The sequence below is a fragment of the Geotrypetes seraphini genome, chromosome 7 (genome assembly GCF_902459505.1).
Source record: "Geotrypetes seraphini chromosome 7, aGeoSer1.1, whole genome shotgun sequence".
NCBI classification, from domain to species: domain Eukaryota; kingdom Metazoa; phylum Chordata; class Amphibia; order Gymnophiona; family Dermophiidae; genus Geotrypetes; species Geotrypetes seraphini.
In genome coordinates, this window is record NC_047090.1 from 112,451,841 (window position 1) to 112,478,301 (window position 26,461).

A 26,461-nucleotide genomic window follows, 5' to 3' on the forward strand; every position below is an offset into this window, starting at 1 on the left:
GGAAATAGGCTTTCATAAAATTCCCATTCGGATATGCACATAAAGTTGTGTATATACAGCTTGGGCCTGATTTTTCCACGGCAGGTGTCTGCAAAATGGGTGCCTGCCGCATGTCAATTACCAGCAGGCGCTACATCCAGAATCTTGCCTTTTTTATTATTAATAGTTTTTATTGAGAAATTTTTCATATTACAAAACACAACTTACCACTTATTTTTTTTTTTAAACATAGACACCTTAAATGTAGGCCGGATCGTCTTTAGTAGAGTCAGACAGCGCCCACTGCGTTCCGGCTTTCGTCACACAGTATTTTGGATGCCTTTGGCAGTTTTAAATGTTGTGGTTTACCCTGTAAGGACCCCAGAAGAAGGTTGTCTTATACCAAAACACAGACCATGTCGGATCCACACCACAGAATTGAGACTGTGTGTGATTTGGATTTTTCTAGTGTACGCATCATTTTTACCTGTGAAGAGTGTTTCACAATAAACTATTCTTCAAGACCATCATCTCCACAGTGCTGTTTTATTTTTTGGTCGCACCCTTTTGACTGTGAAACTATTTGGTGATTTTCTTCTGTTTGCCTCAGCATTTATACACCTTACATTTAAGGTGCCGGTCTCGTGCCCACAGAGGTGCATAGGGACGTCTAAGGCCACCTAAGGCCACTTCTGGCGCAAACTATGCCCATGCCTGCCTTAGGCATCCCTATGCACTTCCGTAGGCGTGAGACAGGCACCTAAGAATGGCACCTACATTTAAAAAAACAGTGTATCCTGCTTGGTTCATTAGATGGCGGTAGGACTATCCACGATTTTTATTATCTAAATTATGGTATCTTTCATAGGATTGTTTGCATGTTTATTTTATCACATGTGTATTTTATTATGTATTTGTCTTATCATGTGTCTATTTTAAATACCACGTATGTAAATTATGTAAACTGCTTAGTATATACATATACGGTATATACATTTTTTTAAATAAATAAATACCACCATCTAACTTCGGGACAGCATTTGGAGAATTTGGCCACTTGTTTGCTTATGTTACCCAAAGGGAATGGAGGAATTCCTAGGAGAGGGCTCATAGAGGGCAATTCTCTATAGGGTGCCACAATTCTGGCAACACCAAAAAGTGAGCACTAAGCCAGTATTCTTTAATCGCCAAATTGTGCACCAAAGACATAGTAGAACATTGTTGGCAAAGGTGCACTTAAATATAAACAGAACCCCTTAATCCAACTCTATGGCAGGTGTAACTGCTCACACCTAAATGTGACAGTTGTGTGAGTAACTGCCAATATTCTGTAGCATATGCTAAAATAGTCTACACACCCTAAGCCAGGGGTGCCCAAATGGTCGATCGCGATCGACCAGTAGATCGCAAAGGCAATGCAAGTCGATCGTGTTGCCTTTGCGATCTTTTTCTCCCTGCTGCTTCCCCAAGCCAGGCCTGGCATGTACAAACGCTGGACTCACAAGACTTCACCTCCGACGTTAATTCTGACATCGGAGAGAAAGTTCTGGGCCAGCCAATCGCTGCCTGGCTGGTCTGGAACTTCCTCCCCGATGTTAGAATTGACGTTGGTGAAGTCTTGTGAGTCTGGCCTGGCTAGGAGAAGCAGCAGGGAGAAATCGGCGTGGTGGCTTGGGGGTGGGGTAGGGAAAGAATCAGGAAAGTGGAGAAATCAGCACGATGGCTTGGGGGGCAGGGGGAGAGAGAAAGAAAGCCAGAAATAAAGAAGAAAGGCTGGGGGAGAGAGAAAGAAAGGCAGAAAGAAAGAGGGGGGCAGGGGGAGAGAGAAAGAAAGACAAGCAGGCAGGGGTAGAGAGAAAGAAAGGCATAAAGAAAGAGGGGGGCAGGGGGAGAGAGAAAGAAAGAAAGGCAGAAAGAAAGAAGTATTGGCTTTACAGAAGAAGGAAGTACAACCAGAGACTCATGAAATCACCAGACAACAAATGTAGGAAAAATGATTTTATTTTCAATTTAGTGATCAAAATGTGTCCGTTTTGAGAATTTATATCTGCTGTCTATATTTTGCACTATGGCCCCCTTTTACTAAACTGCAATAGCGTTTTTTAGCGCAGGAAGCCTATGAGCATCGAGAGCAGTGCAGGGCATTCAGCGCAGCTTCCTGCGCTAAATAATGCTATCGTGGTTTGCTAAAAGGGGAGGGAGTATATTTGTCTATTTTTGTATAGTTGTTACTGAGGTGACATTGCATATTTTAAAGTTATCTGTCTTGACCTCTGAACCCCCCCTGAATATAAATGATAATTAACATTTTCTCTGCATACAGCGTGCTTTGTGTATTAAAATTTTTTATTGTTGGTAGACCATTTTGACTTGGTCATTTTAAAAGTAGCTCGCAAGCCAAAAAAGTTGGGCACCCCTGCCCTAAGCCATCCGTAGCCACCCATGTGTCCGCTCTTATCACACACTTCAATGCAATAGGATTTATGCACAGGTACCTAAGTTTCGGACCATAGATGTTTGGCATTACAGAATTTAAAGAATGTGTCGCTAAGATAAAAAGTAGCAAAATATTCATTTTTAGTACATTATAATTTTTATGTTGGAAAATTGCACCAGGTGAATCATTGCCCCAAGTCACCCCACCCTGGGTGTCCCAGAATTGCAAATCAAAAATCTGGCAACTTTATACTATAGTAATTGGACTAAAATAAAGAGGGAATAAAAGATAAGAGGAACATGTCCATGTAATTGTGAATAAAGGTTTATGGCTTATCCTTCCACTGGTTATAACCTGCTATAATTCCAAAGAAGCAGGAGGAAACTTCTGGGTCAAAAAATAAAACCTTACACCCCCTGTGCATCAGGTCCAAGGCACAGCTATGTGCTGTCATATGGAGGGATCTGGTTTGATTCTAAGTAGAAATCTTCCACTCCTCAGATCTGATTGGGCTTGAGATGCTTTGGAGGCAGCATTGATAGGCAATGTTTAACAGAGCTCTTACCAGGAAGGAAGAATTCAGTCACTGTGCAATGGCGACATCTGGTGGCTAGATTTAGATATCCTGGTGCATGGTCTTCTGCTGAGGATTGCCACTGAAAGGGATGTGAAACTGGGACAAAATCCCTGTGTGGTTGTGTATGCAGTTGTTCTGGTGCCGCTTCTGGTTATTCCCACCCCATTCCACAATATACAAATCAGTGCATGAATTACAGCAGATTGTCATGCTAGCACAGTAATGGTCACCGCAGCCATGCACTAACAGTGAATGCCTCCCAATTCAGACGCCAACTGCATTTTAATAAAAGGGCACCTAAGCTATTTTTTATTTTATTATTCTTTGACAGATTCGAAAGTCAAGAAGGCAACATGATTTCTGGGGCAGCTGGGGTGAATGGAGTGAATGCAGCCGGAGCTGTGGGGGAGGAATAAGTTTTAGACAACGTCAGTGCTATTCGCAAAGGTAAGTAGCTGTTTCACTCTCCTATTTTCCATGCGCTCTGAACTGTCATCTACTATCGATAAGAAACGCTGTGACGGACCCAGCATACAGTGTAATGAATGATAGTCTGTCAGGGTAGCTCTGGAATACCAATGTGTGATCAAATATTTTGCTTGACTAATCGTATTTTTTCTTTGTGACGTTCTGTGATGAAGTTAGTTCATCCTTTTTCTTGCTAAAAGAGACAATATAAACGTATTCTATTCAAGACCACTTATGCTATTCAAGACCACTTATCTGGGTAGCTGCACTTGCTGACTGGGGCATTTCCTTGATTTTGGAGAGTGTACCTGAAACTCATCACTGACCACATTGACGCTGTCTGAATCGGCTGAAACTCTGTAGTATACGCCATGTCTAAAATCCTTTGAGCAGAAAACTTTGATTAGTTAATCTGTGTGCTCAGGAGCACTTGTAGTAACTCTCTGCCCTGAGTCCTGCATTTTTTTTTTTCTTTCTCCTTGCAATTGCACCCACCCATGAGGTCTGACAATTAAGTTTGCAAACTCATCATAGAAAAAGTTCTACATATACCTCATTACTATCACTACAGTCACCTTTGAAGTACTCCCCTTGGGAAGCTATGTACTGATGCCAGTGTCTAATCTACCCTTCAAAGCAATTTTGGAACTCTTTTTCTGGAATGCCAATAAGAGCTGTCGTCGTATTAACCTTGATTTCCTGAATGCCATCAAAATATCTCCCATTTTAATATTTCCTTTACCTTCGGGGAAAAGAAAAAAAATCATTGGGGGCCAGATCAGGTGAGTAGGGAGAGTGTTCATTCCAATACAGTTATTTTTTCTGGCTAAAAACTCCCTTATAGACTGTGCCATGTGAACTGGTGCTTTGTCGTGATGCAAGAGCCATGAGTTAGCAAAAAGTTCAGGGCGTTGTCATCTAACTTTTTCATGCAGCCTTTTCAGCACTTCCAAATAATAAACTTTGTCCAGTTGGTATAAATTCATAATGATTAACTGTTCAGAAAATTGCTATTAAATGCCTACAGAATTAGAACATAAAAGCAGAAGAATTGTCACACAGGGACAGACTGAAGGTCCATCAAGACCAGTATCCTTTTTCCAGCAGTGACCAACCCAGGCCCCAAGTACCTGGCAAGATCCCAAGTAGTAAAACTGATTTTATGCTGTTTATCTTAGGAAAAAGCAGTGGATTTCCCCAAGCCAGCTCAATAATGGCCTTTGGACTTCTCTTTTAGGAAATTATCCAAGCTTTCTGTAAACCCTGCTAAGCTAACTGATTTCATCACATTCTCTTGCAATGAATTCCAGATTTTAATTACATGTTGTGTGAAGAAATATTTTTCCTGGTTTGTTTTAAATCTACTACTTAGTAGCTTCTTCGCATGTCCCCTAGGCCTACTATTTTTTTGAAAGAGTGAACATGTGATTCACAGCTACTCTTTCACTCATCATTTTATACACCTCTTTTTCTATACAGAGAAATCCGAGCAGGCTCGGCTGAAACTCTGTAGTATATGCCATGTCTAAAATCCTTTGGTCACTCTGAGCACAAAACTTTGATTGGTTAATCTGTGTGCTCAGGAGCACAGCCACATCATCAAAGTGCCCTTAAATTCTAGGTCATGGTTTCCAGGTCAGCTCAGTAGGGACTTCAACAATAGATGGCTTCTATGTAATTTGTCCAGTTCCTGAGGCCACAGCTGAAGTTGTTCCTACCCTGTTCCCAGTCTGACTCCTATGGATGTGTGAATCCTGATATAGGCTCTATTGCTGATTTGTGGCTATGACATAAGGAGAGAGAGCCAACGATTGCACATGTGGCATTGGTTTAAAACTTAGCATCACCTATGTTGTAGCTAACAGAATTTAAGAGACCTCCAGGGCTTTACAAAGGTGCTGTCTCTTTTCCAAAAGATAGCAACCATGAGTCAGAAGGTATTACTGACCCCAGTATAGGCGCCAGCACTGTGGGAGTCAGGGCACCCCAATATTTTATGGTTCAGTTTATTTGATATACCACAAATATAACAAAGAAAATGTAACAGGTTTCAATATCAAAGTAAATGGGGAAGGACAAAACACAGACAATAAGAGACGCATTAAGAGAGATTTAAAGACAAGCCATAATTACAAGAGGAATTATATGGAAAGGAAACGTTAACACTGAGCATGTTCAAGAAGTCCTGGCTGCAACTGGAGGTGCACCATTCAAGAATCGGTGCCAGGAGGAGGGGAAGTGGCTTAGGAACTGGCTGGCAGGGCTTTGATATCCCGGCCAGCCATTTAACTGGGTGTTGCAGCTCTAGAGGGGCCCTGGCCCCCAAGACCCCCTCTATGGCTATGCCACTGGGATGAAGTCTGATAATCAATAATTGGGGCTAGATTTATTGAAAGGTACTGCTTTACCATTTGCTAACATGGTGCTATTTACCACAGATCCCAATTTTTTTCCAGTGGGACCTATTTGCTAATGTGTGTTAATGGCATTGAAAGTAAGAGTGAAGCTCATCGACATTGTGCTGTGCGTATCTGGGAAATTGATCCAAAATCTCTGTTAGCCTGGATTCTAGAGACACATTTTGTGAGTACAAAGAAGAAGAGCAGAGCCTGAAGGAGCAATAAATAAATATGAATCAGCCAGATGTGGATCTTGTCAACGCACTACCCAATAGCAGCCAACTAAAGTACAAACAGCATAGGGCATACAACATGTCACGTTCTTTTGCACTATTTAATATTTTAAAGTTTGCTGTTGTCCTAGTGAGGAGATAATTCTCTATTGCTTATTTTTCTATTAGGACAGATGGGGGATCCAGCTGCATAGGACCAAACAGAAATTATCGCTCGTGCAGTGTTCAGGTGAGACAACTCAATCAATCTCACTTAATCGGGGTCCTGGTTTCTCTGTCCTTATACCTCTCAGAGCAGTGTAAGCATGACCTTCTACAAAAGGCCAGAACATTTTAGCCAGCATACAGGGCCAGAGAAACGGAGCTCTTCAGAGGATGGTGTAAGTAAATTTTCAAAGAATGACAGAATTCATGGTGGTAGCATCCATGAATTTCAAGCTGACCAAGAAAGTGGGAGAGTATAGCGTAGTGGTTAAAGCTACAGCCTCGGCATTCTGAGGTTGTGGGTAGAGAATGACACGGGGACAAATTTTTTTCCCTTCCCTTGCAGGAACTCCATTTTCCCGTCCCATCCCTGCAAGCTCTGTCCTAATCTACGCAAGCCTCAAACACTTTAAAATCATAAGTGTTCGAGGCTTGTGTGGTTAAGACAGAGCTTACAGCAGGGGTCTCAAAGTCCCTCCTTGAGGGCCGCAATCCAGTCGGGTTTTCAGGATTTTCCCAATGAATATGCATGAGATCTATGTGCATGTACTGCTTTCAATGCATATTCATTGGGGAAATCCTGAAAACCCGACTGGATTGCGGCCCTCAAGGAGGGACTTTGAGATCCCTGGCTTACAGGAATGGGACAGGGACAACGACGGTGACAAAACTCGCAGGGACGGGACAGAGAAATTGAGTTCCTGCGGGGACAGGGAAAAATTTGTCCCCGTGTCATTCTCTAGTTGTGGGCTGAAATCCACGCTGCTCCTTGTGACCCTGGGCAAGTCACTTAATTCCCCCTTTGCCTCAGCTACATTGGATAGATTGTGAGCCCACCAGGACAGACAGGGAAAAATGTTTGAGTACCTGAATAAAGTCATATAAACCGTTCTGAGCTCTTCTGGGAGAACAGTATAGAAAATTGAATAAATAAGTAAAAGTAATAACCTATTTACCAATTAAACTCAGTTGGCTAATAGGTACAATGCTGCATACATCTCATAGCATTCAATAAAGACTCATTGTTAGGAGTAATATGTTCAAACTTATATGAAATGAAATTTAATGAACAAAATAGATACAAAGGTACAGGACACCAGAACCAATTACTTATAAATTATATAAATACCGTTGATGACTGTAAGCTATGTTGTGACTCTTCTGGGTAATGACCAGATATCTTGTGAAATCCACCTTATATAACTCTTTTGTAATCCGCCTTGAACCGCAAGGTAATGGCGGAATAGAAATCCCTAATGTAATGTACTGTCAAACCTCGGTTTGCGAGTGTTTTGCAAGACGAGCAAAACATTTCCGCAAATCGTGCTCCTTCCGTCACTAGTTCCTACTTTCTTATCTACTTGTGCTTGTCCATTTGTCTCCTTATGATTTACTAATTCTAATTTGTAAACTGCTTAGATTTTCTAACCGCTCTCAGTTTAGCAAATAATTATGAAATTACTCGTAACGTAGCAGCTATGAACAGTTAATCTCGTGGCTGACAGTAGGCTCTGCTCCTCTCCCACAGCACTGCCCCCAGGGCTCTTTGGACTTTCGAGCAGTACAGTGCGGCGAGTTTGATGGGATGGAATTTGAAAGAAAGAGATACAAATGGCTTCCTTACTATGGAGGTAAAAAGCTCACGTTTCCTTTCCGAGTACACGCAAACAGGTGGAAAATTTAAGGATTTTGTGCTAGTGATTGCTTTTCTTTTTTAATTTCTTTAAATTTTTCTCAAATAATATAACATAAAAAACATAATACAACACCCATAAATTTTTACAGCTCTTTATCCCCCCTCATCCCTTTGTACTAGCCATTCCAGTGTTTTCAGTCTTGTTGAAGAGGCGTCTTCGTTACAAAGCAATCCTTATGCAGCATGAGGGTTTTCCCCAAAAACATGAATAATAAAACGAGTTTCTGATTTTTCTGCTCAGTATTCAGTCAGCAGCAGTTAGTGTTTTTTTTTTAAAATACTGACTGTTGGGGTCTAAATCAGGCTTGAATAATCACTGCTAGGTCATGTCCAGGGCACCACCATTGAATATTCAGGGCTATCTGAACATATCCTGGCCATCAGGCATTGCCTCTCCATAACAATAGGCCCCTCCTCCTGACCCCCCAAGTGATCCCCCATCATATAACCCTCTGACAAATTCCTCCACCCATCCCAAGGACCCCTCAAGCTGTAGTTGTGCCCTTGGGCCTACACGAGTATCTCTGGTGCACTAGAAGGGTAGTCCAAGCAAAAGTGAACCCTAGTCACTCCTGTCCATGTTGGCTCTGTTTGCAAAATGGCAGTGGTGACCTCTAGCATTAGGCTCACAATGCTTCATAGTTATCACTGCATGAAAGGGTATTTTCTTCACAGTCAACTCTAGGAAGAACATCTACACTCTTGATTTGTAGTTATTTTTTTCAGCCAAAATGTGCCTGTCAAAGGCTTTGCTAAAATCTAAATACACCTCATCTAGCGCACTCCCTCTATCCAATTCTCTGGTCACCCAGTCAAAGAAATTGATCAGATTTCTCTTACAAGACCTGCCTCTAGTGCAGGGGTGTCAAAGCCCCTCCTCGAGGGCCGCAATCCAGTCGGGTTTTCAGGATTTCCCCAATGAATATGCATGAAATCTATTTGAATGCACTCCTTTCATTGTATGCTAATAGAGCTCATGCATATTCATTGGAGAAATCCTGACTGGATTTGGGCCCTCGAGGAGGGACTTTGACACCCCTGCTCTAGTGAATCCATGTTGCAACCGGTCCTGTAATCCACAGGATTACAGAAACTTCACTATTCTCTGTTTTAAAAGCATTTCCATTAATTTGCTTACCATAGAAGTCAGACTTACCGGCCTGTAATTCCCTTCCTTACTTCCCCTGCTTTCATTTATTCAAGTATTGGCCCTCTTAGGCATTCCACAAATTCTTTTATGTTTAAATGTGTTTATTAAAGTTTTCAAAAAAAGGTGCAAGTAAAGGATTATTAATGTTATCAGATGTACACTGCTATACTCTCTAATTCGTTGTACGAGATATACACTGCTATACTCTTTAATTCGCTGTACGTAAAGTTTCTCTTGATTGTATTTACAGTTTCTTTTATTGTAAACCGCCTAGAAGTCGCAAGATTGTTGGCGGTATATAAGAATAAAGTTATTATTATTATTATTATTATTATTAATCCAGAGACTCTTACATGTGCACTGCTCAAACCCCCACCATCCCTCCGCCCACACCCTCCTCCCTCCCACCAACAACAGTAGTATCAATAACCAACAGTCTGATAAGTGGCGTGCGAACCCCCTCACGAGTTCATATGCGTCCACGGGCCTGAGGTGTAAGGTCCATCCAAAAATGTTCCCAAATCTGACAGAAGTGGCGACCTGGGCTCAGGTCAAGGTCACCAGCCTGTCTCCGCTCCAAAGAGGCTTGCACTATCATCATAGCTCTCCACTGACTGTAAGTCGGTGGATCCTGTGATATCCAGTTTGTCAATATAGCTTTCTTTCCCAGAAGCACAGGCCGCGCTACAAATGCTGTCATTCCTTTCAATTTCGGTGCAGCAATAGTATAATAGCCAAATAAAGATCTGGGCAGAGGAGACCAATGTCTGCCCCAGAGGGATGTAATATAGTTGCCCAGTTCACGCCAGAACTGGAGAATCAAAGGACAAGTCCAAAGCATGTGTCCCAATGAAGCATGAGCCTGTGCGCACTTGGGGCAATGATGAGTAAAAGTGATGCCCATCCGAGCTGCCCTTTCAGGGGAAATGTAAAGTCGTAGCACCACCTTCAATTGTAGTTCCCAGTGAGTAACATTGGCAGACACTCTCTTGATGGTTTTCAGCACTTGTTGTATCTGTTGAGCTGTTAAAGAGCACTGCAGGTCTTCCGCCCAAGTGGCCGCCAAAATGTCCAGATAAGGTCCCGCTTGGCAATCCCGGAGACCCAGTAAATAAAATTTAAGAGGGATCCTCTGTTGAGCTGATAGACTAAAAAGCTCAGAAAGTGCTTCACGACTGTCCTCCTTAAGGTGTTCGACTGGCAAAGACTGCACATAATGTCGTATCTGGTAATAAGCAAATATGTCAGTAGCTGGTAAGTTAAACGTACGACTTAAAATTGGAAAGGAAACCAAGAGTCCATCCTTGGAGTATAACTGAAATAAATATCAGAGGCCCTTTACATCCCATCGTTGAAATGAAGCATTTTGCAGTCCCGGCAAAAATGCACCATTGCCCTGAATAGGTAAATACAGAGAAACCACAGAAGACAGTTTAGCACTTTTACAAATCCACCGCCACGTCCGCCTAGCCGGAGCAAAAATGGGATAATTTGCTACCACCAGGCGGAGCGACGGGTCGGTAACATGTAACATATAATTAATATGGTAGGGAACCAATAATGACAGTTCTATTGAAGTTGCTGAAAAGTGGGAGGTGCCTCTAAACCAATCATTAATGTATCACATCTGGCAGGCCAAAGCATACCAGCGAATATTCAATAAGCCATAACCTCCCCTTTCCCTAGGGATGCACATTCGAGGAAGTGTCATGCGAGGGCGACGTCCCCCCCCCATAGAAAACGTTGTAATCCCTTGGTAAGCTGGACGTTATGGGTATGGAATTGGTACAACCATTTGGGAAAAAGCACCATATTATACAGGGCTACTCGTCCCGCCACAGAAAGGGGAAATATGGACCAATTTTGAAGTTGTAGTAATGTATCAAGCAGTAAAGGGGAGATGTTACACTTATAGAGGGTCTTAAGATCTCTAGGGCTCCATACGCCCAGATATTTGATAGAGGTCGTAGCCCACGTAAAAGGAAACTCCCCCACCCAAGACTGTTGCAGGGCGAGTGGGCTAGCCAAAGCAGTGGATTTCCTATAATTTAAGGTGAACCCCAAATAAAATCGGAATTCCTCCAGAGCTTGTAATAGATGGGGAATGGAGTGACTCGGTCTAGTTAATGTAAATAACAGATCGTCTGCGAAAGCTACAACCTTCACAGGCATCCCAGAAAAATCTACTCCAAGAATATCCCCATCCTGAGAAACAGTGCGAAGGAAAGGTTCCAAATCAAGTAAAAATAACAAAGGGGACAGGGGACAGCCCTGCCTAGTGCCTCTCTCGATGAGGACTGAATCAGTGGTTACGTCATTAACCAGGAGACGTGCCCTCGGATTCATGTATAAAGTCTGTATCGCCCGAGCATACCAACCATTCAATCCGATGTAATCAAGCACCTCAAATAAATATGTCCAGTCTACTTGGTTGAAGGCTTGTGCGGCATCTAAACTAAGTAACAACATTGGTATGTGTTGAGCCTGCGTATGTGCCAGAGTTAGTATCGCCTTACGGACATTATGGACTGCCTGTCTATTTCTCACAAAACCCACTTGATCCGGGGCAATGATATTGGGAAGGAGGCGCGCTAATCGATCTGTGAGTATTTTTGACAAAATTTTTATATCCACATCCAGAAGCGAGATAGGTCTGTAGGATTCAGGAGCCATTTCCTCCCTCCCAGGTTTCAATATTAAAGTGATTAAGGCCTCATTGGCTGCCTCCGGTAATCGCCCTTCCCTAACTACCCAAGCATAGTATTCACGTAACGGGGGCCCAATCTCGGGAGCTAGTAACTTATAAAAATTCGGCCGTAAAGCCATCTGGCCCTGGGGCCGAATAATTCCTTTGGGTCTGAATGGCTTTCTGTAATTCTTTAATAGTGATTGGTGCATTCAAAGACTGCACGTCTTGCTCTAGCAATTTAGGAAGGTCGGAATTCTCCAAATAATCTTGAATGGGAGGACCTGTCTCAGAGTCCTGCCGACCTTACAGTAGTCGCAGAATAATCGTGCTATCTGGTCAGTAGAATGGTGTAACTGACCCAGGCCATCTCTAAGACCAAAGACAAAGTGCTTTCCCCGTGCTTGTTTGGTCAAACGTGCCAACAATTTCCCCTATCGGTTCCCATAACGATGGTATTGAAACTTCTGGTGAAACAACATCTTAACTGTGCGCTCATGTATAAATGAATTTAAGGCTGTCTCTACAGAAATGAGGTGTTCCTTGTTAGCACGGGACGGCTGTTGAGTATATCGGTGTTTAGCTACACCTAATTCTCTTTCCAAACAAACTATGCCCCTAGACAAGCGTCTATTGCGATCAATAACATATGCTATACAATCCTCTCGAAGAACCACCTTAGCCGTACTCCAAAAAAGTATGGGATCCTGCCGGTGCTGATCATTAAATTCAGAAAACTCTTCCCATTTAATCGTCAAGTACTTTTGAAAATGATCATCCTGATATAGGTAGCTAGAAAAACGCAAACGTTTCGGGCCCCGCAATCCAAAGCCTACATTCACATCTATCCAAATCAATGCATGATCAGATATTGCCGCAGGGCCAATAACCGCGGAGTCTATATTAAGAAAGGCCCTGCTAGTAGAGAGAATATAATCTATTCTGGAAAGGGTGCCATGTTCCCGCGACCTATGTGTATAATCTTTTTCTGTCGGATGTAATAGGCGCCACGGGTTGACCAGGTCAAACAGTGCACATAGATACGGGATACCTCGTGTCTGGCTCACCCCTGTGAATGTCCCCGGAGAGGATCTGTCATCATTCGGGTTCAGGACTTGATTATAGTCTCTCGCCAGAAAGATGTTATCCATCATTCGTGCATGCAACAGTGCAGTAATTTGTTCAAAAAAAGAGTGATCATAAACGTTGGGTGCGTATACATTTAAAAGGTAAAATGAATATGTCCCCATAGTCAAATGAAGCAATATATATCTACCCTGTGGATCACTGTCTACAACTTGGGCTAAAAAGAGTAAAGACTTGCGAATTAAAATTGCTACGCCCGCTCGCTTTTGCGGGGATGAAGCTGCAAATATTGAGCCCACGAAAGATCTCTTCAATTTGGAATGTTCTAGATCAGTCAGGCGGGTTTCTTGCAGGCAGACTATATCTGCCTTGTGACGTTTCAATTGAGTCAATATTTTAGTTCTTTTAATAATTAAAAGAACTAAAATATTGACTCAATTGAAACGTCATACCCGATACATTCCAGGATATGATTCTTAAGATGTTGGTCATAATTTAGCTAGGGTATAAAGTACCTTGCCCAACAATAGCGATTACTATATAAATATCCATCCTGGGTTCCCAGCCTAACCCAGATATCAAAAGCAGGAGTAGTACCCACAGTTTTTCAAATGACTGTCTAATATCAGTACCATGTCCCCCTGGGCCACTTTTCCTAAGGAAGGTCACACACTACCATACAAACAAAATGCTCAAACCCTCTCCCACCCCACACCCACCACCCACTCCCACCCTCCCTCCCATTTCCCAAACCCACATTCCTAGATTGTCACAGCTATAGACACCACTCCAGAGAGGATCTAGAGTTGTGAAAGATCACTATTCGGTGCCTCCCCGAGCCCCGAGTCCCCTTCATCTCTAGCTATAGGGTACATCCCTGTCACTCCAGCTCCGCTGCCGGAGCAAGAAGTAAGCACTGAACTATATTCTGTCAACCAAACCATTACAAGTATCAAAATAGACAAATGTATACAAAGAAAAAACAACTGCAGAACCAAGTAAAGATTCCTATGCAATAAGGAAAGCTGTGGGGCTGAAGACTCTCCAATAACAGGGAGTCCAAAAGCCACACTGTCAATTAGGATCCTGAGGATGTAGTACATGGGTGTTCAAATAATTCGCTGCCTCCAAAGATGAATCAAAGGTATGCCACTGGCCTTGGTAAGGTAGACGTAGAATAGCTGGGTAGGTAAACATAAACCGTATCTTTTTATCCGCCAAGTTAGAGCAGAGCGGGTAAAACAATTTTCTTTTCTCAGTCAAGGCCGCGGAATAATCCTGAAAAATGCGCACTTCTGAATCATCATATTTCAAGGAATCACGAAGCTGCTTATACTTTCGCAATATTTCAACTTTGTGGTTATAATTAAGCAGTTTAACTATGATCAGCCTCGGACGTGACTCTCGGGTCCGCTCTCTGCCCATACGATGTGCTCGCTCCAAGCAGATAGGGCCTAGGCCCTCCTTTATGGGAAAAGTTGCCGCCAGCCACTATTCCATGGCCCACAGTAGGGAGGACCCTGACACCGAAGATTAGACCTGCGGGAGCGATTTTCCAGGTCCTCAATCCACTCTGCTTGCGCACGGGTAAGTGCCCGCAGGTCTTATAAAGTTTTCTCCTGACCTCCGGAAGTGTCTTCCAATTTAGACACATGGGCCTCCACTTCCGTGGTGCGGCAGTTGGTGTCGGCTAGCATATTTTCCAGCTGCTGTAGTTGCTCAGACAGCCGCTCGATGCCTGGTTGCACCGCCATAGTGATTGCCCGCATGATATTTCGCAGCGCATCAGGCGCAAGCTGAGTGACCTCAGCTGAGGTTCCCAGCGCCATTTTGTCGGTCCCTGGAGGCTGCCATTCGTGATCTTTTTTTGTATTGCGCGTGGTCATCTGCGGCACCGGGGATGCGAGGAATCTGTCCATGCAGCTCTAAACTGAAGAAAATTACCTCCCGGCTAGCTCAAAATCGAGTCTGGGCAGCTGTGTAAGATGCAGGGCGACTCAAGGCCTGGGAGCTCAGGCAGCACACGTCTGCCTCAGCCTAATGCATCAAATGATCTTTCCACAAATTCTTTTATTTTATTGTGTGAAATTTCTACACATCTCCATCTTTTCCCAACTCCCCACTACAGACTTACCTTTAGCTCTGATCCTTTGGCCACAACACCATTAGACAGTTTTTGTTGTTTTTTAAAAAAAATATCTTTATTCATTTTAAAGCTAAAAATAAGTGCAACATATTATACAGACATTTTACACATAAGAGAGTTAAATTTGGGTCTTCTGTGGATTTACATACAGCACTGGGATCTCGACCACTTGGTTAATCCCTCTATATATCTCTTCACACAAGACAATTAATTATTCTTACATTTCAGAAGGGAGCTTTGAGTCAGTTACGAGTATGTGGATAAACAAAGCAATTTTTCACATTTATCAATGAGCCTTTCTACCAAGTCAAAGCTTATTAATGCTTTGTTTTGTCAGATGTACCTGATATTGTAAAATATAATTGTCAATAACATGCGTAGAGGGGCATTTTTGATAAGACGTCTAAGAGCTAGATGCACTAAAGTTAGCGATCATCGCTAAACCTGTTTTGACTGCTTTAGCGATGATTGCATTTGTCGACCCGATGTATAAAACGGCTCAATGTGTGTTTTTCCCCTTAGTCGCCCATTTTCTGATCCAGCCATATAAATTAGCTATTTAATATAAAAAGTCATGCAAACTAGCCGAGTGATTAATGCACAAAAAAAGCGATGGGTTTTAGAGATCCACAAAAAGCTGACACCTCCCCCCAGTGAGAAAAAGTTGGCAGGAGGAATGCCCACTCTCTCCTGCCAATGGAGGCCCTCACCCAGGCACAAAGACAACTTAGGAAAATATTGAGGAACAATGTAGAACTAACCTGCTGTGTGCAACGAGCATCCCAAGTAAAAGCCTTCGGCAATGCGCACACTTACAGAAAACTCCCCACAGGATCTGGCAACTGGCTGGAAATTTTCAAGCCTGTAAGAAGGATAACGGAGGCAGAAAGAAGCAGGCTATTCCAAACAACTGAGTGCATACAGAGAGGGCAGGTCGTATGGAATCCTTCAGGGACTTATCAGAAAGAAGATTATCAAAGGACCCTCCTCCCTTCCCCCCAAAAGGTAGGAAGGATCCTGTTAGTGGATGTTCCCCTGAACTCCACCCCCAAACCCCTCCTGTACCTTTGTAAGACATTGGGAGCAGAAGGAGAGATACCAGTCCAAAACAGCAGGCCTTCCCCTCCCCGGTGCATCATGTGATGCACAGGGAGAGGCCCAAGGCATGTGAGCCAATCAGGGCCTTAGGTTCCTCCCTCTATATCCTGGGAGCCTAAGACCCTGATTGGCTTAGGTATTTCAGCCAATCAGGGCCTTAGGTCCCTCCCTGTGCATCACATGATGCACCGGGAAGGGGAAGGCCCAATATTTTGGATTGGCAGGCCTTGGAACAGGAAGGATAATCTCTCCTCCTGCTCCCAACATTTTACAGAGATACGGTGGGGGGAAGCATCTGGTGGCAGGAGGGAGTGGGCAGCCCTCCTGCACTTTTTTTTTTTGGGGGGGGGAAAGGAGGGGATGGTTTAGGGGGTGCTGGGGGGAGTCTCCATTGGCAGGTGCAAGATGGGTTGGTCCCCAGTGCTATTTCATCAGGGGATGTTGGGGAAGGTCATCAATGGTGGGAGGGGGGCTTTTTCCTTTTATTTTTTTTATGAGACAGATATTGTGCATGTGTAACACATGCACAGCATCTGTGCCCATTAAAAAAAAAGGTTTCTTGCCCCGAACAGCTGATTGGCAGAGAGCTACCCCTGCTGTTTGGGCTTCCCCTGCCGGCTCTGTGCATGTGTGAGTCACTCTCACAGGATAGAATGGACTGGAGACACGGGGTTTACCAAGAACCTCTGATCAAATCATTTGCATGCAAACCTTTTTGTGCATCAATAGCTCTTTTGGAATTGGCCAAAAATCTGATTGGCGCGGACCCATGCGGTCTTACCGACCCTGTTTAGTGCATCTAGCTCTAAGTCATAGTTTGGATGTTTTGGGAAAGATGTCTAGAAATCCTGTAGAGAAAATGTCCATTTTTGAAACTGCAAGAGGTCCATCTCTTTTTTTAAATGACCTATCGAGACATTTTGTCCCCTTAGTGCATCTACCTTTTATTGCCATTTTCAAATACAAAGATGTCCAAATGAAAAATACACAGAAACAAGCCATTGGGAAATCCAAGCAGCCAGCATTCTTAGCAAACCAGCCACATAGACAGCTGACCACTCTAGGGGGGTACTGCAATGAATGTCGCATTAAAAAGTCCCAGTTACACATGTCACTACAACCTGCTTATATTGTATGGTGAGCCTTCCACATACATTATATTACATTATATTGCATTAGTGATTTCTGTTCCGCCATTACCCTGCGGTTCACTCAAAACTTACTGTACCCATCTGTACACCACAATACCCCTTATGCCTGTCATCTTATTTAGGTACAGTAGGTTTTGGGTGGGGTTTGGAGGACTCACCACATAATATAAGCAGTTTATAGTGACATGTATACCTGGGACTTTTTAATGTGATATTCACCCCTTAGAGTGCCCCTTTGATCTGCTGAGCTTTGGGTGGCCATCTAAGACTGTAATATATTTGGCTGATGGGAGGGGGCTTTTGACCACTGGGATATTAAGGAGGAGTCATGTCTTAATCTCTCCAGTGGTCTTCTGGTCAGTTTGAGCATCTTTTTGACCCTTCCTCCCGTTATTCCTTCCTCCCGTTATTTCACTCCTTTGGAACTCTTCAAACCCAACTCCTCCAGATCCTCCCAAAAACTGAAACTATCATTCCCTTCTAAAAAGGTATATCCCGCACAGGAAAACTAGGAACATCCCTCCCCTTTAGAATCACAGAACTCTGGAACAACCTCACATCCCCGCTCAGAAATTCAAACTCCCTCCAACTCTTCCGCAAACACCTGAAAACTTGGTTCTTTTCAAAAATCTAACACCTCCCGCTCTCTGGTACCTTGACCCCTCTCTACCCTCTTAGTTCCTTTCCTATAACCCTTCTTCTTCTGGAGTTCCTTTCTATCCTAATTCTGTAAACCGTGCCGAGCTCTACGCTTGTGGAGATGGCGCAGTATACAACCTAAGGTTTAGTTTAGTTTAGTTTATTAATTTTTAAAACAGGTCTAGTCCCAAACGTTAAAAGTTTGATTATCCCATAAGATTTCGACACACAGGAGACAAAATGACCAGAAAGACATCTAGAGAGCCAGTTTCGAAAACGGACATTTTGACTAGTAAAACTGGGGAGAGAATATTCAGCTCAGTCCTGTTATTAACCTTTTAGAGTCAATACTGAAAGGAATTCTTCATTGCTTCTGATATTCTCTTGTGAACATTAAATTTAAGTTTTAAGTTTATTAGGATTTTATATACCACCTATCAAGGTTTTCTATGCAGTTTTACAATCAGATACTCAAGCATTTTCCCTGTGTGTCCCGGGGGCTATCTAACGTACCTGGGGCTATGGAGGATTAAGTGACTTGCCCAGGGTCACAAGGAGCAGTGCGGGATTTGAACCCACAACCCCAGGGTGCTGAGGCTGTAGCTTCAGCCACTGCATCACACACTCCTCCATATGATACCTCTAAATACTGCTATTACTGCTCATCAGCTTCCAGGCGTGATAAAAAGGTAGCATTCCTGTTCCGAATTTGAAATGTCCAATACTTTGGGCTCCTTTTACAAAGGTGCGCTAGCGTTTTTAGCACACGCGCAAGATTAGGCGAACGCTATAGCACGCACTAGCTGAAAAATTACCGCCTTCTTAAAAGGAGGCAGTAGCAGCTAGCGCGCGTGGAATTTTAGCGCACTCACCTTTGTCAAAGGAGCCCTTTATTTTGAAGTGGGATAGATATGTTCTGTATTACATATCGCCTTGAAAAGTCCATTTATAAATCAGATAAATGAGTAAATAAACAAATAGTCTAAGAAGAGGTGATAAAACCTCATTTCAGGACAAGCTAGCATTGAGACCGTTACTCCCAGATCTTAATAGATGTCCCACTGACTCTCTCCCTGTGCATACTTCAGGCTCCAAGTGTCTGCTAATTGAGAACAATTGAACTATACGCACCTCATGGTACCCTATTGCCTTAGTCTTTTGTCCCCTGTTGTTAATTGTTATGTATGTTACCATGTAACCTGTACTGGGCTCCTTGGGGAGGACGGGATATAAATCAAATTAAATAAATAAATAAATTTAGCACAGAAGGCACACGCTTATGGGATCGCACCACCCCTGCCCCAGTGGCTGCATGAGTCTGGATGTCCATCTCTTTTTCACCAACACATAAAGAATGATATGAAAATGTGGCACGCTGTTGGATTGTGCCTGGCATTCACTTAGAACTGAATCGTGATTCTATCGTAGGTGCTTTACTGTAGTTAAGGAATATTAGATAAAAGGAGCATGTTTCCATTCTCTAAGAAGTTTGTTCCTATCATTAAACTACATTACATTAGTGTTTTGTATCCCGCCAATACCTTTCAGTTCTAGGCAGTTTACAAAAAAAGTAGGCCTGGGAATTCCCAGGGAGCTTACAGAGTTGATAGATAGAGAGAGCTTACATGAACTGAAGACTAGCATGAGCAATGGGATCTGGGGGAAGGTTTAATCAGGTTTTAGTTAGCTCATTTGACAAATTTTTTGAAAAGTATAGTTTTCAGCTCTTTCCTGAATGTTTTGTAGTTGGTTGTCTTGGTCAGTAGCTTGGAGAGGTGGCTGTTTATTTTCGCTGCTCTGGTGGCTAGTAGTTTGTCATATAGTTTTTTTGCTTTGTATGCTTTTTGCTGGGGGATGGGTGAAGAGAGCCTGTGTTCTCCTTGGTCTTGATGTGTTATTTCTGATTAGGTGTTTGTTTAGGTAGTTAGGACCAGTTCCATTTAGATTCCTGTTAACATGACACCAGGCATTTTCTTGTTCCACCAGCACCCAATAAATGTGAACTGAATTGCATTCCCAAAGGAGAGAATTTCTATTACAGACACAAGATGGCTGTCGTGGACGGAACACTGTGTGAGCCAGGAAAAAGGGATGTCTGTGTAGAGGGAGTCTGCAAAGTAAGTCATCTCATATTCTACAGAAAAGTAACATTGTGCTGAGTTCATGGGCAAGCTTTAGGCTTTTATAACAAGTAACCTAAGGAGGTGATGGAATTCAAGCACTGAGGGGGAGGATATCTAAAGAGCAAATCAGACCTAGATTAATGCGCAACTACTGGATCCTACTCTATGGCAGGCAAATGGCACAGGTGGCATCTTGCAATCGCTCTGAACCCTTTCTGAAATTGTATGATAAGTCTGCATAGGTGGGGACCACTATGAACCTTGGATGGTTTGAGAAGGATAGAAGAGAATGCCCACCATATTATGGGCTTTTTGGAGCTTCAGGGTTGGCGTTGCACTGTGACTACTAACCCTTAGTAAAAGGAAGCTGAAAATAAAGGGCTTGTTTTTGTAACAGGATTGCCTATGTCAGAAATCCAAAATTGTGCCTATTTTATAAAACCACTTCCTAATATACCCTATAAATTCAAGAAAAATTAAAACAGCAACTTCATAAATGTAGCAAAGGGGTCCATCAGAATGGGTAACTGAAGGTCAAAATGAATGGTTGCCTCAAAGTCAACATACCATCCATGTGTCTTTATAAAATAGGCTCCCAGATGTAGCTAGAATAGAGCACAAATTTATATCTGCTCTGAAGTAGATGTGAATGAGTGCTTGTGTCTGTATATTATACAAAATTCATGTGTGCATCACCCAAACTACACCCTGGGAATGCCTGCATGCATCATTAAAGTAGACATATGGAGGGGCATGAAAAAAAAAAAGTCTAAGTCCCCTTTTGCCCTAGGCGCCCAAAGTAGGCAGCAGATCCCCTAGGCCCCTCCTATGAGGGGTGGTCTAAGGGATCTGGCAAATTGGAATCTTAGGCCACTCCCAGTGCATCCCAGAATGCACTGGGAGAAATCCTCATTTCAAAAATACATACTTTATTTCATCTAATAACCTCCATCTAGTAACTACTTTGAGTGTCACTTTCACAAATTGAATGCACAGAGAACTTTATTTTTGTTTGTGTCTCTATAGATGTACAAGAGCAGTCAATAGTGGATTTATGGTTTAGGAAGAGGGTATGAGAGTTTCATTGATCCGTTAAAGGGATTCAGGAATTAGGAAAGCTTAAGAACCCCTGCTCAGTATCCTGTTTTCAAAAGTGGCCAATCCAGGTCATAAGTACCTAGCAAGATCCCAAAAGAATAAATAGATTCCATGCTGTTTATTCCACCTGTACAAAGCTCTCTTTCAAGAACTTGTCTAAGCCTCTTTTTAAACCCTCCTATCTAATGGCTTTTAAAATTTTCTAGACCTTAATTATATGTTAAGTGAAAAAAATATTTTCTCTGATTTATTTTTAAGTTCATTACATGCCTCCCTAGTCCTTTTGAGGTTCATAATCAAAACAGAAATATGTCTAAAATCCCGCCCAAATTGGCATTTGGACGACCTATGAGACAGGTTGTCCAAGAGCCGATAATCAAAATGGAGTTTAGACGTATCTAGAGGCATTTTAGGCCTCTGACTGCTGCTTTCAAGTTTTATTTTGATTTGATAAATCGCTTATTCAAATAACTAAGCGAGTTACAGCAGAATAAAATAAATATACATTTAGACATACTATTTAAAATTGTATCCAGAGTGAAAAGGTTTATTTTTACGAGGAGTGGTTAGCATAGGAGGTGGGCGGGTTGTGGATTGACCAAACTTAGTCGTCCTGCAGCAATAATCCGAAGGTTTGACGAGACTTCCTGGACAGAACTTATATACGTTGTGACTTAGGCGATGTAAAAACAGGTCTAAGTGCCGAGAAGGTATCCAAAGTGATCAGATAACCACTGTAGACACAAAGTACAGACCCCCACACACTCCCCCAGTGATCACTGACCCCCCCCCACTGCCATACAAATCGGAATAAAAACGTACGTACCCACCTCCAGAACATCAGAACCTGACATAGGAAAGCCTAGAAGAGCTGCACAGAGGTGGCATAAGTAGTCGAGGAGAGGGGAGGGGTTAGTGAACCATAGAGAGAAGGACCCAGGCCCATAAGCCACTCTAACCACTGTGAAAACCATGGTGAAAAATGTGAGTCCACCAAACTCCCCCCCCAAACCCTACTGTACTGCCATATAGATGCCACCTGCAGCCATAAATGATATTAGGGTAGTAGACAGGTGGGTATAGTAGGTTTTGGGGGGCTCCATTGTTGCCATGTCTGGGTGGCCAGTCCATCACTTTGCTGGCCCCTCTCACATCCAAAAGGTCTGGTTCTAGGCGTTTCAGACTTGGATAATTTTTTGGATGAGAATGCGGTATAAAGATAGACGACTTGGTGGTCTGGACGATCAAACGGCTGAATGATTTTTGAAAAAAAAAAAATACTTTTTTTTGCACGTATTTTTTGAGAATGGACTTTGAACACTGCCGACTTTGGGCAACTAGTGCCCTAGACCCCAAACGGACTTGGATGTATTTTTTGATTATGCCCCTCTTCACTTTTGGAAGAATAACCAAGTGATTTGCATCGACCACTTCTTCTCCACTCATTATTTTATAGACCTTTCTCCTATTTCCCCTCATCTCAGTGGTGCAGTAAGAGGGGGGCAGAGGGGTGCTCCGCCCTGGACACCATGATGGTGGAGGCCCCGGCACCCCTCCTCCCTTCCCCGTACCTCTAGTTGTTCACCGTCACGAGCAGCAACTTTAACATGCTCCTTGAGACCATGTTGTCTCTCCCGCTGATGTCACTTCCGGGTGACGTGTTTATGCTCATGGCGGTGAACAACTACAGATACGGGAGAAGAGAAGGGGGGTGTGCAGGTGGCAGGAGAGATCGGGAAAGGAGCAGGGGAAGCGGAGATGAGAGTGGGGGAAGGGTGCCACCACCCCAGGCACCTCTCACCCTCGCTAAGCCACTGAAGAACCTTAATACATTTAGACTTTTCCTCATAGATGAGACATTCCATCCCCTCAAGGAATCATAGGACCAGCTTCACTAAAGATAGCGATTCAATCGCTGTTGGCCGATTTCTGGCTGATTTTGAAACAGCAATTGACTCACTATCTTTGCTGCATGCAAGGGAGGAGCCCGAAGCGCCTGAGCCAATCAGGGCCTTAGGCCCCTCCCTGTGCATCACACAATGCACTGGGGCAGGGCCTAAGACCTCAGAAGCATCGCGGGAGGCATTGGTGCATGAGGGATTAAGCACGGGGAGAGGGGAGGGGGCGAGGGGACCAGAACAGAGAATTGGCATCCCTTGGGTGGCAGGAAGGAGTTGGCATCCCTCATGCCTTTTTTTTTGGGGGGGGGGAAGTCAGGTGCTTTACAGATGGCAGGAGGGAGTAGGAAACCTCCTACCATAGAAGTGGGTATCGGCACAGGGAAGCGGGCATCAGCATGGGGGGTGGGCATTGGCGTGGTGGGGTTTAAAACCATGGGTTGGCAATGTGTTTTGCAGAATATATAAAAAAAGGAAGAATTAGTGGTTTTGAAGGAGAGTCTGTAAGAAGTGAAGTGACTGGTCCTCAGCAATCGCTTCACTTCGGATTGGTGAGCCCAATCGGTCTTCCTTCTTCTGTATAGTGAATCGCTGCCTTCCTACTTTGCATGCCGTTTCCCCTCATATGCATGTGCGGATCGGGTCGGAGGTTGATCGGTACACGGGTTAGTGAATTGAGTCTGTAGGAAATCGGGTCACAAACAGATCGGTACACGATCGTTTTGCTTAGTGAATCTAGCCCTTAGAGAGCAAAAGCCAGCCAGGAGTTGACCATAACACATCTGACTATAAATCAGAAAATTCTATCTAGTGTACCACTGACCCATTGCAATTGAACTTCAAACTTTTTTCCTGAGCTATACCGTTCATATAATGCATTTAGTTCTTTTCACTTTCTAATTGGTTCATAGACAACCCCGCGAAAGACAAAGGCGCGCACCGACAACTGAGCGCAAAACGGAGGTGCGCGCCGCAGAAAATTACAGTTTTTTAGGGTCTCCGACGGGGGTTTTTGTTGGGGAGCCTCCCGGTTTACTTATTAGAGATCGTGCCGGCATTGTGGGGGGTTTGGGGGGTTGTAACCCTCCACATTTTACTGTAAACTTAACTTTTTCCCTAAAAACAGGGAAAAAGTGAAGTTTTCAGTAAAATGTGGGGGGTTACAACCCCTCACACCCCCCTCAACGCCCCCACAACACGGCGCGATCTCCCCACACACCCCCTGTCGTAGCCGTAAAACCAGTAATTTTCTGTGGCGCGCGCTTCTGCGCTGCGCTCAATTGTCTGGGCGCGCCTTTGTCCCGGTGCGCTTTTGACCTGACATCTTCTAATTTGATTGTAAATCACTTTGGTTTTGGAGAGGCAGTTTATAAAAACCTTTTAAACATCAAACATTATCAAGCACAAATCCGCCTTGAATCTGTGGCTCCTGGGTTTGGAAGCGGCTACCTTCCAGGAGGAGCTGCTATTTAAACGTTGCACACGTTCTGTCTTGGCAGTCTATTGGTTGTGACAACATGCTGGATTCATCAATGCAAGAGGACAAATGTTTACAATGTGGAGGAGATGGCAGCTCTTGTTATCTTGTAAAGAACACTTTTGATACGCCCAACCTCTCCAAAGGTATGCATGGACTACATTTATTTGGAATTAATGCTAGAGGGGGGTGAGCTGTTGTTACTTGAGCAGCCTTGGGATATAAAATAATTAGGTAATGAAATATCTACTATATTATTAATCACTAAGAATTATTTTGACTTTAGGTACCAGATGAAAACTTTGCTGTTTTAAAAATTTCTGCCGAGTAAAATCAGTTGAGGATTGTATCAGACTAGTAATCTGCTAATATTTTTATAGCTTCTGGACCATAGTCAGCTTCTTCCATTGCGATCTGCTTAGAACTGTGAGGTTTAGGCAGAATATAAATGTTGTTATGTAGTATATGTTATGTTTGCGCCTTGCCTGTAAAAGGATAATCGTTAATACCAGTTTAAAATCTGTGAGCAGTAACACTGTTATCTCTCCTTCTTTGTTATGGAAATTATGACCTGACTCAAGTTTCAAGGTGGTGCTCATTCATACACTTCTTTCAGTTGGCATAAGAATAATCAACCCTGTCAACTGGAGATAAGCATTATCAACTGGACATTTTATTCATTAAGGGATTTGCAGGAACAGGCCTCGGGGGTGGTTATCAAAATGAGAGATCTGTAGTAATGTATCAGTATTTTGTTCTATGTGGTCAAAGAAGTACTTAAGAAAAGGTTTACAACAGGCACATTTCATATTTTTTTCTGCCTTATAATTCAGTATTTTGTATTATTGTTTTATGGATTTTTATGCTTGATTATATTGTAAACTGCTTAGAAGTTTAGCTAGGCGGGATCTTAATTGTTTTAAAGAAATACATCTCAGGTGGAAAAATATTTAGAAAATTTGGACATCAAGAAAAAGATATAGCAGTCAGAGCAAAAAAAAATAATATATATATATATATATATATATATATATATATATATATATATATATATATATATATATATATATATATATATATATTCCCTTGCAGGCTTTTTTTCCTCTCTTTTTCTATTTAGTTTATTTCACTCTTTTTGTTCTTTTTTTAAAAAAATATTTACTATTGTCAGTGTCTTTTGGATGTTATTTGCCTCTTCAAACTCTCTCTTTTATTCCTTCTGTTCAGTTTTTGCTCTTCAGTAGCAGCAATGGCTGGCCTAGCACTGGGAGTGGCTTACCTTGGGTCTAGGCTTGCCACTCCCCTGACAGCTTTTTGTGGTTTCTTTCTCTGTCCCTGGACCGGCTCCAAATTGGCTGGTATTCTTGGCTCTTTGGACGGGTATCAAGTCCTCAGTTTTAGGAATCGGGCTACTTGGGACTTTTCTACCCCTAGTAATAAGCTTGGTCTCTAACAGTAAGGGGTGACCACTGAGCTGTGATTAAAGGGAATTCATATAGGATTGATTTTAACAATATAAGCTTTTAACAATGTGATCTGTAATAAGAACATAAGAATAATTTTACTGGGTCAGACCAATGGTCCATCTAGCCCAATAGCCCATCCTCACGGTGGCCAATCCAGGTCACTAGTACCTGGCCAAAACCCTAAAAGTAGCACCATTCCATGCTAGCGATCCAGGAAAATCGCTGGCTCCCAGCACTTTCTTCACTGTGTTTTGCCTCTCCTCCAGGACCAGGCCAGGTCTCCCACCGTGTCATTCGCGGTTTCACCATATTCACGATGGTTTTCTGTATTTGCGGGTCTGTTAATCCCCTATCACAGCAAATACGGAGGGAGAAGTGTAATCATAAAGGCTAGACCTGGGGAAAGTTCCTGCTTATCCCTAGGGTTACCAGGTTTTGCATCTGGAAAAA

General features: G+C 43.0%; 1 protein-coding gene across 3 annotated transcripts in view; it reads left to right on the forward strand.

Moving 5' to 3' along the window:
• The window catches only part of PAPLN (papilin, proteoglycan like sulfated glycoprotein), a 138,880-nt gene that overhangs the window by 48,333 nt on the left and 64,086 nt on the right, over positions 1-26,461 (forward strand). For all 3 annotated transcript variants that reach the window (XM_033951382.1, XM_033951384.1, XM_033951383.1), the window contains exons 3-7: positions 3,325-3,440; positions 6,262-6,322; positions 7,826-7,928; positions 19,936-20,066; positions 24,568-24,691. In XM_033951382.1, the coding sequence (XP_033807273.1) occupies positions 3,325-3,440; positions 6,262-6,322; positions 7,826-7,928; positions 19,936-20,066; positions 24,568-24,691 (535 nt within the window). The remainder of the gene's footprint in view (positions 1-3,324; positions 3,441-6,261; positions 6,323-7,825; positions 7,929-19,935; positions 20,067-24,567; positions 24,692-26,461) is intronic.